Source organism: Sturnira hondurensis, unplaced genomic scaffold (genome assembly GCF_014824575.4).
Source record: "Sturnira hondurensis isolate 20B ecotype Veracruz unplaced genomic scaffold, ASM1482457v3 Scaffold0018728, whole genome shotgun sequence".
NCBI lineage: Eukaryota > Metazoa > Chordata > Mammalia > Chiroptera > Phyllostomidae > Sturnira > Sturnira hondurensis.
In genome coordinates this window covers 14,816,167-14,835,825 of record NW_028091359.1, presented here as the reverse complement: position 1 = coordinate 14,835,825, position 19,659 = coordinate 14,816,167, and the positions used below count along the sequence as shown (strand labels likewise).

Below are 19,659 nucleotides of genomic sequence, written 5' to 3'. Positions count from 1 at the left end.
GAGGATAGGAACTTTTGTCTGTTTTTGTTTACAGCTGCTTTGTTCATAGCTGACACATAGCAGCCATTCAATATTATTTATGGAATAGATGGATGGATGGATGGAGATAGCACAACACAAAACAGTGAGGTATGGGACTGAAATAAGATTAAAATCAGAGTTAGATATGCCACATCCATTGCCTTATTCCATGCATTTAGGTGACCCCTCCCCATTGCTTCCACCGAACTGCATGAAATATAAGCACCCCTGCTCCAAAGACATGGGAGGAGAAACTGAATGGTCCCAGAGAAAAGACCTCCACCTATTAACATTGAGAAGTTCCCCACTGGAAATGCCAGCTCATCTATTGATCAGACTGCAGTAGGGCCTACTGATGAGTCCTACCCAGGCTAAAAACTTTCAGATAGCTTTAGCAATTTTTAAAACAGCTTCATGGATATACCTAATTTGTAATAAAATGCATATATTTAATATATACAATTTGACGAACATTNTGGTCCCAGAGAAAAGACCTCCACCTATTAACATTGAGAAGTTCCCCACTGGAAATGCCAGCTCATCTATTGATCAGACTGCAGTAGGGCCTACTGATGAGTCCTACCCAGGCTAAAAACTTTCAGATAGCTTTAGCAATTTTTAAAACAGCTTCATGGATATACCTAATTTGTAATAAAATAATATATTTGTAATAAAATATATTAAATATTTGTATATTTAATATATACAATTTGACGAACATTTTCATGAGTAGATACCTACAGAACCATCATCACAACCAAGATAATAAACATTTCCATCACTCCCCAAAGTTTCCATGTGATCCATTCCTTTGCAGTTCATCCCTCCTTCAACCCCTGAACCGAGGCAATGGCTAATCTGCTTTGTGTCATTAGGGATTAATTTGCATTTTCTCAAATTTATGTAAATGGAGTCATACAGAATGTACTCTTTTCATCTGGCTTCTTTTACTCAGCATAAGGGTTTGGAGATTCATCCATGTTGTTCTACATATTAATAGTTCTTTTCTTTTTAGTATTGAGTAATAGTCCATGGTATGGATGTATCACAGTGTGTTTATTCATTTACTTGTTGATGGGTCATTCCCAGTTTTTTACTATTACAAATAAAAGCTGTTATGAACATTTGCATGTAAGTGTACAAATCTTTATAATTATATTGGGAAGGAGAGAGGAGAGAAAGTATACAGGGTGGTATTATGAGATACTTAAATCTTTAACCACTGTAACAGATCATTATTACTTTCTTTACTTGCTAAATCAAGAAATAGAGGAATCGATTGTGTAGGCAAGGGGCTGTTGGTAGCAGCGGTCCTGGTAGATATGAATTTGCACCCTCCTACCCCAGACTGCAGGGAACAGGCTTTCTGGGTTTCTGGAGGCAGGGAAGGAAGAAAAATTCTACAAGACAACTTGTGAGAGTTCCACAGAGGAATTGGGAGATGATGAGTATCAGGGGGACCAGTCAGACACAGTGGATGAGGTGGGCTCTGGCCTTGACATCGACCGAGAGGATGAACCATCCAGGGATGGAAAAGCAGAAGAGCCCAGAAGGAAGCACCAAGTAGTCACCAAAGCCCATAAGGAGCCTCTCAAGAGCTTGTGACTGGGAAAGGTCAGCATCCAGCTGGTAGCTCTCAGGAGGCCTGAGAAGAGAAGGCACTGCTATCATTAGAACATAGGATGATGGCTCTGACCGTCAGAATTTCATGCATCAGTCTACAGCTGAACACACAGAACAAACACTCCTGCAGGTACAGGAGAGGCAGGGCCAGCCAAGTGGCAAAAAAGGCCCTACTCTGAGAGGCCACCCACCCAGGGGTTGCTGCTCAGGGAGGCCAAGATCACAGAGGAGCTCAACTTACTTTCACTGAAGACATAGACGCGACTTCAGGCTGACAAAAAGAAGCAGGTTCACGAGAAGCAGAAGTGTCCTGAGCCCTTAAATACCTTTGTTCACTGACTGAATGGGAGCCAGACCCTGAGGAAGAGATATCCATGCGGAAGGACTGGATCCTGCTCCCACGGCTTCTGCATTGACTCCTGTCGGGGGACAGGACCTGTCTCCTCCTGCTCACTACTCACCTATCTTCACTTTTACTGATGATGAGACATTTGAGGAATGGTTTCCCCAAGAGCAGCCCCCAAAGGTCCCTGTTTGGGGGGTCTGCCCAGTGACCCATTGCCCAGCCCTATACCGGGATTCTATTACAGACATACCTACTGTAGCACTGTGTCAGCCTTCAAGATCATCTGTGAGGCCCAGAAGAAGCACATTACTGCCCGCAGACTGCCACCCACTGCCTCAGCCCTGGGCCCCTGCCCACCACCTCCTTTCTTAGCCCCTCTCCAGCTCAGGGGTTCCAGCCTTGCACCAGAAAATCATCAGGTAAAGAGACTCTAGTCCTGAGAAACCTCTTTCTTGCCTGACTTGGGTTCTCAATGTCTCCCCTTCCCCCAAACTCCACCCTCCCCGACTCTCTGTTTCTCCCTTTGTCATCTCTAATCTTTGCTCAGACTTTTTTTCCCCGTTTCTTTCACCAGCTTTCCCCTTAGTTCCTACTGGGGTTATTTGTGTGTTTTTTTAAATATTTTATTTATTTATCTTTAGAGGGGAAGGGAAGGAGAGAGGAAGGAAACATCAATGTATGGTTGCTTCTCATGCATCCCCTGCAGGGAACTGGCCTGCAACCCAAGCACGTGCCTTGACTGGGAATCGAACCGCGATCGTCTGGTTCGCAGGCCTGCGCTCAATCCACTGAGCTACACCAGCCAGGGCATGTTTTTTTTTTAATCTAATAAAATGGAAAGGTTTCCCTCCCCCAAAATAAATAGCTCTAGAAGTATATTACGGTAATATTTAAAAATCAGGCCCTGGCTGGTGTGGCTCAGTGGACTGAGTGCCAGACTGTGAATCATAGGGTCACTGGTTTGATTCCTGGACAGGGCACATGCCTGGACAGCAGGTCAGGCCAGGTCCCCAGTAGGTGGCATGTGAGAAGCAAGCACACACTAATGTTTCTCTCCTTCTCTTTCTCCCTCCCTCCCCCTCTAAAAATAAACAAACACACAAACAAACAAATAAAATCTTTAAAAAATAAATTTGGCCCTGGCTAGGTGGTTCAGTGCGTTGGAGCATCATCCCCCCAAAATTGCATACACCAAAAGGTTGTGGGTTAGGTTGGATTCCTGGTCAGGGCACGCACCTAGGTAGCAGGTTTGACCACAGTTGGGGTAGGTAGGGGAGGCAACTGATGGATGTTTCTCTTTCACATGGAAGTTTCTCTCTTTCTCTCTCTAAAATCGATAAACATATCTTCCACTGAGGATTAAAAAATAAAAATCAAGAGGTATTTACAGTCCTAGAAGAGTTATGAAGTAGCTACTCTGGGAAATAGAATTGGGGTATGAAATAGATATCAGCTGTGTTTTGATATTAAGTTTCCTAATTTTCTGACATTTTGGACCAAATATAGGCATTACTTTGATAAATATGAAAGTGAATAATTTTAAAAAGTAAGGGTTAGCCAGATGAGACAGATAATAAAAAACACAGGCACACTTTACATGCTACATTGCTATACAAATGTGAGAGTGCATTTAATTTAAAATTGATAAATGCTATGAGCTCCTAAGTAAAGGATGCATGAAATATTAGCATATCTAGGAATCAACTCAGTACAAATGATTAATAATGCAATATAGTTTAAATGCTTAGTGATTTAGAAGAATAAAAAGTGTTGGAGACATACCCCATAACCCAGCAACCCCACTTCTAGGTGTGCAACCTAGACGAAACTTCCATGTGTTCAAGGAGACAAGAATGCTCGTTAATTCACCGAACAACAGAAAATTAGAGACAATCTAAATGTTCATCACTAAGAAAATGAACAAATAAAATATTGTGTATAATTGGGTGAAATGTTCGGAAATGAAAGGGAACTAATCAGATCTATATATGAAATGAATGATGAGTGAAAAAAAGCAAATTGCTGAGTGACATTTACAGTATTGCTTTTTATGTCAATAAAAACAAAACCAAAGGTTTTTATGCATGCAAGTGTATATGCATGTAAAAGTATAAAAAGGGCTACAATACTATCCACCAAAGAGGTAATATTGATGGTTACCACTGGGGTGAAGAGGAAAAGACTGAGTTTGGCTGTGAACGTCAAGGACACTTTCAGTTTTCTTTGTAATTTTTTTGTTTACTTCCCCTCCTTCTACTCCTCCTTACACCTTCTGCTTTCTTCTCCTTACACTTCTCCCTCCTACTTCTCTTCTTCATCATTCTCCTTGGGCAGTGTTTTTACACTACGTGAGTTATTTAAAAACAAAGAAAACATGCAAAAACAACAGTGAATACTTAATGCAGTCTCCCTTACTGAAAAAATATGTCCAGGCCTAATACTTTTCAAAGAAAAAGTAATTACCCGAATTTCAACGGAGAAATGTGTACCCTTTATGTTGTCAAGACAATATCAAATACCACCAAGATGAACAAAATTGTCGATATCAGTTTGCATTACCCGACCTAACAATGTGCCTTCTTGTTATTATTTGATATGTCCTTTTACCTGTCTTGTTTCAGTCCTCACATACTGTGTAGTTAAAACTATGCAGACAAAATAAACATTCTCCATATTTATGTAACCGCAAATCTGATGTAAAAAAAGATAAAAGCTTTGAGTATCCATGAAAACAATGCAAGTGAAGTGTGGGGTTACCATCACTACAAGCCAGTAAACTACTGGTACTCTACCACAAGAAAACGGGCCAAAACAGCTGAGTTGCTGTTGCTCGCGAGGACGAATCCGCAGGAAGAAATGCCTAAAAAGTGTGAATGCAGACACCGAATGGGCGTATTTCGAAGTAGGACTCGCCAAAATAACATTTTATTCCGTATGGGAGAAATTATAATCAACTGTTATTTCGTTGTGTATTGTTCAAACTTCTACCTTTAAATAGAGGACAGCCTGGGGCGTCCAAAGTCTAGGGTTTTAATTCTGACATTAACGGGCGTTGGTCAAATCAGGTCCTCATCCGTGACTTAGGCGTGAGAATTTCGAATCTCCAAAGTCCCCGCCAGTTTTAAATTCTACGCTACGAGAATTTCGCCTCCTGTTGGTTCGCCAAAGATGTAGTTTGGCCCTCTAGACTCACCGTCCGCGCAGTCGCCAGAAACAATCCTAAGCTCCGCCCCCTCCGCTCCGGAGGGCGCGAAAACCCAATTGACAAGAGGTCCCTCCGAAGCCAGCCGGTCCGATTTGCGTTCGACTTGCTGTTCCGGCCGGGGTCCCAGTTCCGAACGTCAAGTCTGAAGTGCCTGACCCTAGGAAACCTCGCGGCTTAGTACCCGCGACCTGGGGTCCTGGTTGCCCGCCTTTTTTCACCGTCTCTTCCCGCGTTCGACTCGGCTGAGCCGGGCCCAGCCACCGCGACCGTTCTGGGCGGGTGGGCGGCGGGGAGTCCGAGACGGACCCCATATTTCAGCTCCTAGTTCCTACGGGAGCCAGCAGCCTCCATGGCCTCCAGGCATGCCAGGCTGGGCCGTACAAGGTCCTAGGAGCCGGGATTCCAGGAAGCGGGGAGCATGGTGGGGGTCCTGGCCATGGCGGCGGCGGCAGCTGCGCCCACTGCGGTGAAGGACTACGAGATTGAGGTGAGCTTGAGCATCTCCTTCCCTCTCTTCCGGGTGGGTTAAAGATGATCATGACTTTGGATCCTTGAGGAGAAAGAAGGGACATGGTGAGGCCCCACAATTGTGACATTGTATGGAACAATAGAGGGAATGTGTCATTTCTTCAAGTCGTGGTAGTTCCTGATGAACACTGGTATTGCGGGAGATTTTCGCTGGGCCAGGTAAATTAGGATTTAAGATTAATTCGACCAGTTCCTACAACCTGAAATGTTGGTGGAATTTGATGTTTTGGACTTGTGAAATGTCGTGGAGCACCCCAGGGTTAAGTCTGGGTTTGTGATAGGGTATTATAGAAGAACTTAAGCTTCGGAAAAGATTAAGTTCAACTAGTCCATCCATCTATCTGTTCTAGGAATGCCACGAAGAATGTCACTACAGGAATTAAACAAGGTACTTAAAAATTCGTGGCTGTAGGGCCTAATATAGAGCAGACAGGGGTCCTCGCATGGCTTACTGTTATTCTCTTGTGTATCATCAGTGAAATGCACTGAATTTCAGTGAAATACACTAAGCTTCCTTGAAAAGAGATTCTCATGCCTTGAAGTAGAGGAGTAGCATCGTACCCTAGACTGTCGCTGTATTTTTGAGCTTTTTCTTTCTTTTTTTTCATTTAATGCAGTTACTCACTATACAAAAGGAAGCACAATTATTCTCAATCCAAGAGGTTTAATCCACTCACAAAAATATTCAGCATTGGTTTCTTCTAAGTACAGTGGTAATGTTTTTCAATAATTAATATTAATTATGTTTTAGTATTAGCACACAAGTTCTTAGATTTTCACATTTTTAAATGTACAGTGAGTATTCTTTTTCTAGAGCATAGGGGAGTTATAAAGTGGTATGAGCCATTGACTTTGCTAGGTCATCTTAACAACCCACAATCTTCAGACCAACTTGACTATGCTAGATCAAAGACCTGCAACATTGTAAATGATTAGTAAGTATTTAGTTGCCTGGGTGACTCATTAAAAAATTAATCAGTAAATCACTACATAAATACATATGAGATATATATATTTCAAATGGGACAAGATTTTTATGAAATATTATTTAGTAACAGAACAGTGGTGGACAGTATAATGGGACAGAAACTAATAATGATATTCATTTTTTAAAAATATTGATTTTAAAGAGAAGGGGGCAGGGGAGAGAGAGAAACGTCAGTTTGTTATTTCACCCATTCATGCATTCATTGGTTGCTTCTTGTATGTGCCCTGACTGGAGATCCAACCTGCAGCCTTGTTTTTTCCGATGGATGCTAAGCCACCCGGCCAGGGCATTTTTAAACTTTTTCATCTCAAGCCAGCCTTGTAAGTGAAACATGCATACCAGTGTCCTTGAAGTGAGCCAAGATGAAACATTGACTGGTTGATTTATTTAACTGGAGCTCTTTCTTTTAAAAAAAATCAAAAATAAACCCCTCAGCCGAGGATATATGTTTTATTGATTTTAGAGAGAGAGGAAGGGAGAAAGAGAGAAAGACATTGATGTGAGAAATGAGAAACACGAATCGGTTGCCTCCCATACGCGCCCCAGACCAGGTATCCAACCTGCAACCTAGGTAGGTGCCCTGACTGAGAATCCAACCCACGTCTTTTTGATGTCTGGGCCAAAGCTTCAACCAATTGATTCACCTGGCCAGGGCATAACTGGGGCTCTATCTGATTTTTTATGTTTATTTTATAAGTTTTATTTTTCAGTTGTAGTTTACATTTAATTATTTTGTAATCCAAGTGTACAGCATAGTAGTTAGACAGTGGTATACTTTACGAAGTTATAACCCTGATAATTTCCATACCTACTGGTACTGTACATAGTTATTATGCTGTTATTGACTATATTACCTATGCCGTACTTTGTTATTTTTTAGAATCAGGTACCTTTTGTGTAGTCAGTGACTTGTTATGCTCATAATTATTAAATCTAGGTAGTTGCTCTCAGCTTGTCTCAGGTGTGAAGAAGGACTTTCGGTAGTTGAATTACATAGATTTTGATTTGTGTGTGGTCAGTTTGGTCAATTTTTTTAAAAGATTTTATTTATTTATTTTTAGAGAGAAGGGAAGGGAGGGAGAAAGAGAGGGAGAGAAACATCAATGTGTGGTTGCCTCTCAAGCATCCCCTACTGGGAACCTGGTCTGCAACTCAGGCATGTGCCCTGACTGGGAATCGAACCCGCAATGCTTTGGTTCACAGGCCTGCAATCTGAGGCTACATCACACTGAGCTACATCACCCAGAGCTAATCAATCTTTTTATTACAGCTCCTGCTTTTGGCACCCTGCTTCTATTTTATGATAATGATACTGTTTAGTATTTTAAGGGTAAGGGCCTTGTACACATTATTTTACTTAATATCAACCCTGTGATGAGGTACTAATAAACAATATTCTACAAATGGGAGAAGGTTAAAAATTAATTAAAAGTAATTTAAGTTAATTAGAAAATTAAAAATACTTTGCTTAAAGGTCCCGCGCTAGTAGATGTCAGAGCCAGCACTGGAACTTAGATCTGCCTGATTCTGGAGTCAGATACTGTGTCGCTGATACCATCTCAGGGTAATAATAGTACAATCCATTAGCATTTCTTCTAATACACTTACTATTTAATCTTAACATAAAATTTTAATTTGTGTATAATTTATTTCATCTCATGTTTTATCCAAATGGTGAGAAATTTGTCCCAATACCATTTACTACTTCCTTGCCCACTAACCTGAATGCTTCTGTTATCAAATACCAAGTTCTTAAATATACACTTAAGTCTTTTTCTGGTTTCCTAATCCATTTCATTAAGTGGTTTGCCTTTGTACATTGGTACTATACTTTTAATCATGATAGCTTTGTAATGTGTTTTAATTTAATAGGCATTTAATGTTCTCAGTCATTATTTATCTTTTAAATAATTTCCTAGTTATTCTGGCAAATTTATTCTAACAAATGAACTGAGAGAAGTTAAAATGAAGGAAAAGACTAATGGAGCTTTTTGTAACCAATAAGTTTTTTCTATTATGTAAGTTACTAATTTATGACCAACAAAAATATAACTTTTTAGCATTATACTCATTTTGACATTATGAGGCAAGCAGTAACTGTTTTAATAGCAAATTAAAGCACTGGAAAGTTTTATTCATGGTTTATGTCCTTCATAATTTTTAATTGATTAGTAAATTTTGGGATCCTAGGTTTGTTCACTGTGTACCTATTTCTTAGAAATAGAAATTTTGTTTATTTTTAACTAAAAAAGTAAAAATGGAACAGAATTAATATTTGCAGAGTTCCTACCATGTATCAAACTTCACATATTTTTATGTAGTATGTTCATTACAAATTCTGTGAGATGGGTGGTACTGTTCAAAGGTTATAGAATAAACAGAGGTCAACAGAAATTAACACATTTGTACCTAAACATAGTGGCCTTGAAACTTTTTAAAAATATATATTTGTTTATTTATTTTTAGAGAAAGGGGAGGTGAGGGAGAGGAACATCTGTGTAGGAGAGAAACATTGACTGGCCACCTGTAGCATATGTCCCAACCGGGACCAAATCCACAACCTAGGCCTGTGCCCTGGCCAGGAATTGAACCTGTGACCTTCTGCTTTGCAGACTGATGCCCAACCAACTGAGCCACACCAGTCAGGGCAAAACTTTTTATTGAAATTTTATTATATATATATATATTCGATGTGACGTTCTGATTTGAATTAGGTTTAACTTTGAAGCTCTTTTTCTTTCTGATCATGTTTGTCATTTTAGGGAGCCTTCCTCTTTTATCTAATTATGTAAAATACTAGATCCATGTTTAAAATGTATGTTTTGTATTATTTTGCTTGAAACAAACCTTTTTTTTTAATTGATAGGCATGCAAAAAGCGAAGGAAAGATGACGACAGATCTTCCTGTGAAACAATTACAAGATATTTATCACCAATAGGGAAGACTGAAGACAGGGTTTTCTCTCAACCAAAATCCAGTAATATTCTGGATTATTTTAGAAAGACTTTACCCACAAATGAGAAGACTCAATCAGCAAAAGAGTACAAACTAAAGTCATCTGCACCATTGCCTGCTGACGTTGGCAAGAACTATAAAATACCTTTGGAAATGTTCTCAAATACAGAGTTTAAGAACAGAAGAAAAAGAGTTAATCTGTCTCATCAACTAAATAACATTAAAACTGAAAATGAATCTCCAATTGAAATTAGTAGTGATGATAGCAAAGAGGACTCTAGTTTAAATCATGATTTTGTGGAGACTAGTACTTCTGTTTCACTCTACAAGAAACATGTAGAAATACATGCAGAAAGTATTCAAGATATCAGAAACCAGTCAAGCACTATGACCTCCAAAAAAAGTTCTAAGAAAGTAAATCCTAAACAAGGGACCACAGAGAATGTTTGTAAAAAATTGAGGAAAAGGAAGCTCCGAGAGGTAATAGACCTGTCTGGAAGTTTATCCTTGGCAGAAGAACTAAATCTCCTTGAAGATGGTAAAGATAATGAACAAATAATGCCTTCCCTAATTAATGAAATTGAGAGTACTGCAAATAATATAACTGAAACAACCCAGTTAACTGGTAGTACAATAACTGTCTCGTATGAGGAATTTTTAAAAAGTCACAAGGAAAATAAAGTGGAACAGATACCAGATTCTACAATGTCAATTTGTATTCCTTGCCAAACTGTTGATGATAGAGTCCAAAGTGGTTGTATAAGTGATACAGAAATCTGTGAAGTCTCCCAACAAGTACGCTTTAAGACAGTTACTGTTCTTGCACAGGTTCACCCTATTCCCCCCAAAAAGATAGGGAAAATACCCTCAATTTTCTTGAAACAAAAGCAGTTGGAGATGGAAAATAGTTTGTCTGATCCTGAGAATGAACAGACAATTCAGAAAAGAAAATCTAATGTCGTAATACAGGAAGAAGAACTAGAATTGGCAGTATTGGAAGCTGGAAGTTCTGAAGCTGTGAAATCAAAATGTACTCTAGAAGAAAGACAACAATTTATGAAAGCATTTAGGCAGCCAGCATCAGATGCACTTAAAAATGGACCCAGGAAGTCTTCTGATAAGCAGAAAGAGCTCAATGAAAAATCTTCAAATGAGGAAGGAAGAGACAATAATTCAAAAAAAATCATGGAAAATCCCAATGTCCAAATGGTTTCAAATAATGGCAATCCACAGTCACACACTAATAAAGGAAGTTTTCCTAAGGAGAGATGTAAAAAGCTGAAGAAAAAAAATAAGAAAGTGTTAGATACTGATGCTACTCTAGGTGAAAATAGAGAGGGAAATACTCGAAAGAAAGAAACAACTTTTAAAGGTAAACAAAATAAAAATAGGCTTAGAATGAGTTTAAGACAAAAGAAAAGAGAAGTTTTCAAAAACAGCCCTTTATTTAATAGTGAAAGTTTTGTTTGTGAAGATACAACAAATGATGGCCCTCTAAAGATTTTTTCTCTCCGTAACAATAAGTCTTCAAGAAAAACTAGCACACCAGTTAAGGATAAGGTTATACATTCCACAGCTGAAACTGAGGACTCCTTGGTAAATGTTTCTACACCCAGGTCAACCAGAAGATCTGCAAGTGGTAGCAGGACACCTACTACAATAATCATCAGAGATACAGATTCTGGGGATGCACAAGATTGTCCAGTGAAAGCTTCCACTCCAAAAGCAGCCAACTTCACAGAAAAGCATAGCTTGTACACAGCAGAATTAATAACAGTATCCTCTGATTCAGAGAGTCCTATTAGGTAAGGTTTTGTTTGTGTTCTAAAGTTTTAAGTATTCTACATATACTGTTAGCTGGGAATGAAAATACTTTATGCAGTAGAGAGTATTATTTTCTTCCAGAACATAACTGCTTTTTATAAGGGAAAAAAACAGGGATTTGGAAATGTTGATTTTCCACATTTAATAAAGTCAGTCGTGATTTTGGAAGAATTCCAGTACATTTTAGATGTGTTCTAAACTCATAACAGTTGCTGGATGAAATATTCTTGAAATATGAATTCTGTATATTTAACAAATGAGATTAAAAATAAATCATAGTTTTATTTCTTAGGTAAACTGCGCCATGCACTGTGAGATCTATATTTGCATTCTGATTCTGGCTATTAAAAGAGTGATCTTAGGGGCTGATTTTCTGAAAGGACTTATGATTTCTAAAATAAATAATTTATATTACAAGTTTAATATTTTATTTTGCTTACTTTTGAATTAGTAATTTGAAACTAATGGGGTGTTTTGGGTGTTTTTTTTTCTGTTTTAGAACTGTCCAGAAATTGGAGCTGTAGTTGGTTCTTTTCTGCATTTGGTTGAAATTGTTACACGTTAGAGTCATGAAACTGTTCCTGAATATCTTTTTTCCCCCCCCAGAATGAAATTTACCAGAATTAGTACTCCCAAAAAATCTAAGAAGAAATCTAAGGAAAGAACCAAGAAATCTGAAGCAATTGATGGAGATTTTACCTCTGAAACTAAAAAGGTACTTTTTAAATATTAAAAAGCCCTGTAAGTGACATTCTGGTTTTTTAAAAATAACAACTACCACTTCTTTTGGAATTAATACACTACAAGAAGATTCACATATTTCATAGATTGGTTATATGTTAACTACAACTCTTTATTATTTTTTTGCTATTCTATTTTTTTAGTTAATTTATTAAGACATCAAGATATCATTGTGAGCCCTGACTGGTGTGGCTCAGCAGGTTGAGCGTCTTCCCACAAACCAAACAAAAGGTTGCTGGTTCAATTCCCTGTCAGGGCACATGCCTGGGTTGTGGACCAGGTCCTGAGCTGGGGGCATGGGAGAGGCAAGCAATTGATGTTTCTCTCCCTCTCTATCTCCTTCCCTCCCCCTCCAAAAATGAATAAAATCTTTTAAAAAGAGATATCTTATTGTGAAGTGAAAGCAATTGATAAGGATGGAGTCTAATTTACTTTTTGTAAGTTTTGTTGGTGAGAGTTACATTCCAATTACTTTCCCTAAGGCTACTTTTAGGTCATGATTGAATGTTTGATTTATTTCTGTAAATTAGAGGCTAAAAAGCAGGGACTCAAACATGGTACTATTGACATTTTGGACTGGCTAATTCTTTGTTGAGTATGATAATCCTGTGCATTACAGGATGTTTAGCAGTAACCCTGGTCTTTTACCCATAAGATTCCATTAACATCCCAGCTTTCCTATTTATGACTCAAAAATATCTCCAGATGTTGCCAAATATTCCCTGGAAGAGAAGAAAAATCACCCTCAGTCAAAAACCACTGCTCTAAAGGGAGAGGTAGGATAATATGTAATAGTTTATCTACTTTTGCAAAATAAGCTTCTTGTCTCAATAGAGAATTAGATTCTCTCCAGGGCGAGTATGTATAGGTATGCATGTTTTCAAAGAAACTACCAAGGTGATTCTGGTATTTACTTGGGTGAATACTACTGCTATGGAAATTGGTATTTCTCTCTTTTTTTTAAACAGCTATTTTTTGGACTGCTTATCACATTCCAGGTACAATGCTTTGTACTCATATCATTAATTTCATAAAGTAACTCTTTAACCTTGGTTTATTTTATTTATTTATTTTTAGAGAAAAGGGAAGGGAGAGAAACATCAATGTATGATTTCCTCTTGTGCGCCCCCTACTGGGGGGCATGGCTTGCAATCCAGGCATGTGACCTGACTGTGAATCAAAGCAGCCACCCTTTGGTTCACAGGCCGCTGCTCAGTCCACTGAGCCACACCAGCCAGGGCTAACCCTGTTTTATAGATTAATGAACTGGCAGTTAATTGGGTAAGGAAATAGGTAATTTATATGTGTCTCTAAGAGTGATGTTCCCAGAGTCATACAACTGTAAGTAGTTAGAAAGATGGTTCTTAGCCTATTGGAAAGCACTCTAGAGTCTAGCTGATTATACCACAGCTAAAGGTTGAGTGTCTCTGAGGTGAACTTTATCCTGTATATTTTATTCTACCTAATTTAATCCTAAAGGGTAACTTCAACTTAAAAAAAAAAAACCTACCTTGTTTGTGCCATGTACTGCTTAGGATTGTGGTTCACTAACAAAGTTTCCAGCAAGACAGATCTCAAAATTTATTGTATCCAAATTGGAGCCCTTATCTGAATTTACTTAGATCAGTTATTTTATCTCACACCATTAATCTGTCAGTGAACCTCTCACCACATGACCTTGCTTTTTGAAGCCTCAGCCAGGCTTGTTTACTGCCTCTAGGAGAAGATCTCAGTCATTTTCAGGGAGAGATTTTTCATATTTTATGAGAATGAGAGTAGATTAGTTTTCCTAAGAGTTCCATATTCATAACAGCTCTTGCAACAAATATTTTTAGAATGGCTTTCAGAATGGCTCTGGCTTCGTTTTTTCATGCAGTAAATATTTAATGCAGTCCTATATGTTCAGTCTTGGGGAGACAGCTCCAAACAAGATGCCCATGACTAGACTCTCATGGAGCTTAAAGTCTTAAAGCAAATTCAGGCAGATAAACAGGCAGTTGAATGTATGTGATAAGGTTTATAATAAAGTGGGTACTGAGTGCTCTGAAAGCATGTAGATGGGATGCCTAACTTCCCAGAGGTGATAAACAGGTACCTAAAGGGTAGAAATTGTTCTCTAAACGTTGGGAATAGTTTATGTAAAGGCCCTGGAAGCAAGAGAGCATTTTTATTTCAGGGAGTGAGAAGTAGGGTCTGAGTTATTAAGGAATTTGGTCTTCTTTATTTTTTTAAGATTTTATTTGTTTATCTTTAGAGGGGAAGGGAAGGAGAGAGGGAGAGAAGTATCAATGTATGGTTGCCTTTCGTGCATCCCCTGCTGGGAACTGGCCTGCAACCCAGGCATGTGCCCTGACTGGGAATCGAACCGCGGTCCTTTGGTTCACAGGCCTGTACTCAATCTACTGAGCGACACTAGCCAGGGCTGGTGTTCTTTTTAAGTAGGGGAACTAACATGATCAGATTTGAGCTTTAGAAAAATCGCTGTCACTTCAGTGTGGAAAATAATTATGGGCCCAGCACACTTCCGCTGTGCCACTCTGCTATTATCAGTGTGGAAAATAACTAAAGCAGGCAAGACTTGAGGCTGGAGTTATCCACTTGAGATGCGATTATGTTTTGAAAGACCAGTGAAAAGTGGACGGAGGTTATTTAGGAAGGGGAATTTAGAAGATTTGATGGGCTGAATGTGAAAGAGAGGAAGAAGTGAAGCATGATACCTGGGGTTCTGTATTGGGCTTTTGAGTGTTGCATTTCACTGAGATAAGAAGACAGCTAGGTGTGAGAGGAAGATGAGGAGTTTGGTTTTGGAAAACTGGATCCTAGGTGCCTGTGGGATGTCCAAGTAGAACCATCTATAACACAGGTGGCAAACAAGGGGCCCACGGGCCAAATCCAGCCCTCCACCTCGTTTTATCTGGTCCAGCACCTTGCTTCTACCTGGCAGCAGCGCTGAGCTCTCGCTTAAGTGTTAAGGAGTAGTTACATTTTATACAATTATAAAGTTACTTCAGCCCTTTGAAGGCTACCAGAAGGTTGGGAGGCTGATGTGGCCCCCAGTGAAAATGAGTTTGACACCCCTGATATAATTAGCAGTTGGATCTGTAGTCCTAAATCTTAGCAGAGATTTGAGCCAGAGGGAAAGCTAAAGAAATTATTAGCATGTTGATGTAACTGAAACTCTGAAAATGGATGAGATGATGCAGGTAAAGTGTATTTGGTGAAAAGAGAAGCTGTCCAGAGATAACCCTGGGGAAACTCTGTAGTCGTTAAGGGCTGAACAGAAGAAAACATGGGCAAGAGTGAGTGCCTGAACTGGTGGAACAAGTTGGAGAATTTGGTGTTGTGCAAGCATTTCATGGAGGGAGTGGTCAATATTATCAAATTTGGCAGAGAAGTTTAGTGAGATGTGAATTGCAGTGTCTCTTGATTTTTAGCAGTTTTAGTAAGTGTTGAGTAGTGAATGCACAGGTGAGATCGTTTGTGTAAGTTTGGATGAGAGGGAGAGGATAATTAGGTTGATCTTGAGTTGGGTTTTTTCCCAGGTAGTCATGGCAGAAGCCAAGGAGGCCGAAGGAGGCAAACACATTATTAAGAGTGGTTGAAGTGATGTGCCCTGGAACCTAAACTGGGTGGGGAAGCAGAGGCTGATGAATAAGGAGGTAGTAGAGCACTGAGATTCCTGATGTATCAGGAACAACCAGGTAACAGCTGAGAGGAGAGGTGGCTAGGTCGAGTAGGGTGTCAGATATGATTATATATGAGGTGATAAAATTATGGTTGAACCCTGGCTGGCGTAGCTCAGTGGATTGAGCGCCAGCCTACGAACCACAGGATCACAGTTTGATTCCCAGTCAGGCACATGCCTGGGTTGCAGGCCAGTTCCCAGCAGGGGACTCACGAGAGGCAACCATACATTGATATTTCTCTCTCTTTCCTTCCCTTCCCCTCTAAAGATAAATAAATAAAAATTTATATATATATATATATATATAAAATTATGGTTGATTTTAGTTTTCCTTTTTTTCTATAAACATGAACTTTGAAAAATTATCAGAAAATAACTATTAAAAAACACAACTTTAAAGTAATAGCTGAATTACTTGCCAACATATTTTTCAACATTCACTAAAACATACCTTTTTTAAATTTGTTATCTTACAATTTATTTTTTACTTTTCTTTTTTTAAAAATTATTGTAAGTTGTTGAAGTAAAGTTGTCTGCATTTACCCCCATGACTCCTTCACAAACATAATCTCTTTTTGTATAATGGTTTGTTTCAGTTGTATAATGTTTTTTTTGTTTTGTTTTGAGTTGTTAATTTGAATTTAGGTAGATAATTTTGTCTTTTATTTTATTTTTTAAATATTTTTTATTGATTATGCCATTACAGTTGTCCCACTTCCCCCGCTTCATTCCCCTCCACCCGCACACTCCCTCCCCCACCATTCCGCCCTTTAGTTTATGTTCATATGTCACAAGTTCTTTAGATTCTATATTTCCCGTACTATTATTGCCCTCCCCCCTATCTATTTCCTGCCTACCATCTATGCTACTTATTCTCTGTACCTTCTACCCCCTTCTCCTCCTCCCACTCCCCTGTTGCTAACGCTCCATGTGATCTCCATTTCTATGGTTCTGCTCCTGATCTAGCTGTCTTCTTAGTTTGCTTTTGTTTGAGGTATGGTTGTTAATAACTATGAGTTTGCTGTCCTTTCACTGTTCATATTTTTTATCTTCTTCTTCTTAGATAAGTCCCTTTAACATTTCATATAATAAGGGCTTGGTGATGATGAACTCCTTGAATTTTTTTTTAAAAATATATATTATTTATTTATTTTCAGAGAGAGGGGAATGGAAGGAGAGAGGGAGAGAAATATCAATGTGTGGTTGCCTCTCATGTGTCCCCCACTGGGAACTGGCCTGGAACCCAGGCATGCACAGCTGACAGGGAATCGAACCATGATCCTTTGCTTCACAGGCCCGCGCTCAATCCACTGAGCTACACCAGCCAGGGCATGAACTCCTTGAATTTGACCTTATCTGAGAAGCACTTTATCTGTCCTTCCATTCTAAGTGAAAGCTTTGCTGGATAGAGCAGTGTTGGATGTAGGTCTTTGGATTTCATGACTTGGAATACTTCTTTCCAGCCCCTTCTTGCCTATAAGGTCTCTTTTGAGAAATCCACTGACATTCTGATGGGCACTCCTTTGTAGGTGACTGTCCCCTTATCTCTTGCTGCTTCTAGGATTCTCTCCTTCATTTTAGTCTTGGGTAATGTAATTATGATGTGCCTTGGAGTGTTCCTCCTTGGGTCCAACTTCTTTGGGAGTCTCCGAGCTTCCTGGATTTCCTGGAAGTCTATTTCCTTTGCTAGATTGAGGAAGTTCTCCTTTATTATTTGTTCAAATAAGTTTCCCACTTGTGGCTGTTCCTCTTCCCCTTCTGGTACCCCTGTAATTCAGATGTTGGAATATTTAAAGATGTCCTGGAGGTTCCTAAGCCTCTCCTCATTTTTTTGAATTCTTGTTTCTTCATATTTTTCTATTTGGTCATTTTTTCTTCCTTCTGGTCCACTTCCTTGATTTGAGTCCCAGTTTCCTTTCCATCACTATTGGTTTCCTGTGCATTTCCCTTCATTTCACTTAGTGTAGCCTTTATTATTTTCATCTAATTTGTGACTAAAATCAACTAGTTCTATGATCATCCTGATCACCAGTGTTTTGAACTGTGCATCCGATAGGTTGGCTATCTCCTGGTCGCTCAGAAGTATTGGCTCTGGGGCTTTGAGTTGTTCTGCTTGAGCCATAATATTTTGGTCTGTTCGCACCTGTTATGTATGAGGGGCGGAGCCGTAGGTGGGCCGACCCAGTTGCTGGGCTGTGATGCTGTATGTGGGAGCCAGGTCAGAGAGGGGCACTGGTGCTTGTTCCACACTCTCTCGCGGATTTCTGTCCCCTCTGCTGCTTTCTGCAAGCAAATTGGGCCCTTCTGGTACTGGTTCCCAGGTGTGTGGGCCTGTGCACCCTCCAGAACCCTGTGGGTCTCTGAGCCTGGGAGCCTCTTCCAGCACCTTGACCCCCGGAAAGTTTTTTCAATTGGTGCTTTTAAGCTTTAATTCCCAGCACTGGGGCCCTGGCTCGCACGGTCTGTCTCCTCTGCCTGGCTTATCTGCACGGGAATGTGTGACTGTGGTCAGCCAGCCACCCTGCGCCCTCACTGGGTCTGCCTGTTGCCACCCCAACACCTGGGATCTGCCAACTGCCGCCTGCGCACCTGGGTCGATCTGGCTGCTTTTCCTGCATGACCCCTCTCCAACAGCCACTGACTCCACCCCTCTTAATGGTTTGGATGAATGGTTCGTTGTTTTTGGACTTCTGTACAGTTTAATTTTCTGTGTTTTGGTTGCATTTTTGTTACTAAAACTTTGTTGTCTTTAACCTTGGTTGTGGGAGGAGGCACAGTGTTTCCACCTATGCCTCCATCTTGGCCAGAAGTCTTAGGCAGATAATTTTGAATACTAATTAGCCATAAAGTTCATTGGCCTGCCAAAAATTTTCCTAGTGGAACAACGAAAATCTGTCACTCTGCTACTATAGAAGCAGATCCTTAGCATTCGTAACCTTCTTACATATGTTCTAAATATTCATGTCTATTCTTTTTTTAAATATTTTTTTATTTATTTTTAGATAGAGGGGAAGGGAGGGGGAAAGAGGAAGAGAAACATCAATGTGTGATTGCCCCTCATGCACTGCCCCCACTGGGAACCTGGTCTGCAACCCAGGCACATGCCCCAACTGGGAATCGAACCAGTGATCCTTTGGCTCGCACCCTGATACTCAATCCACTCAGCCACACCAGTCAGGGCTCATGTCTATTCTTTTTAATGTTTTTAAAACATTTTTTAAAGGCTTTAAAACAGCAAATATTTATTTAAAAAACAAGCAGCAGAAGTATATGAAATGCATAAGATCCCGTAGCACATCAAGACAGAATCAGGTCTGAAGACCAGACTTTATTCTTATGTAGTGATCTTTTCTATACCTAGTACCTTTCAATCTTTCTCCGAAGGAGTCAGCCTAAAGGTTACTAAAAAAAGAACAGATGCCATGAAGATAGTGGGGAAATAACTAACAATTCTAACTTATACCACAGACGTCTTTCTGGATGTTTTTCACAAATACAACTATATTTATCTGGATAAATTCTCAGTTAGAAACAATAGCAAACCAAGCATAACCAGACACATTTTAATTCAATTGCCTTGGTAAAATTTGAATAACCATTTCTTTGCCTTTTATTTGATATAATTTATGATTATATTTTTCTACTATATATATTTTAATAGACTTTATTTAAAGAGCAGTTTTAGATTCTCAACAAAATTGAGCTAGAGGTACAGAGATTCCTCATATAATCCCTGTACCCA

General features: G+C 39.5%; 1 protein-coding gene and 1 pseudogene across 1 annotated transcript in view; both read left to right on the top strand.

Moving 5' to 3' along the window:
- The first annotated feature begins 279 nt into the window (after positions 1-279).
- Positions 280-5,373, top strand: LOC119003583 (vacuolar protein sorting-associated protein 72 homolog; annotated as a pseudogene).
- Positions 5,218-19,659, top strand: part of ATAD5 (ATPase family AAA domain containing 5) — a 50,701-nt gene continuing 36,259 nt past the window's right edge. The window contains exons 1-3 of the mRNA XM_037070027.1: positions 5,218-5,682; positions 9,578-11,472; positions 12,098-12,206. Coding sequence (XP_036925922.1) covers positions 5,614-5,682; positions 9,578-11,472; positions 12,098-12,206 — 2,073 coding nt within the window. The 5' untranslated portion in view covers positions 5,218-5,613. The remainder of the gene's footprint in view (positions 5,683-9,577; positions 11,473-12,097; positions 12,207-19,659) is intronic.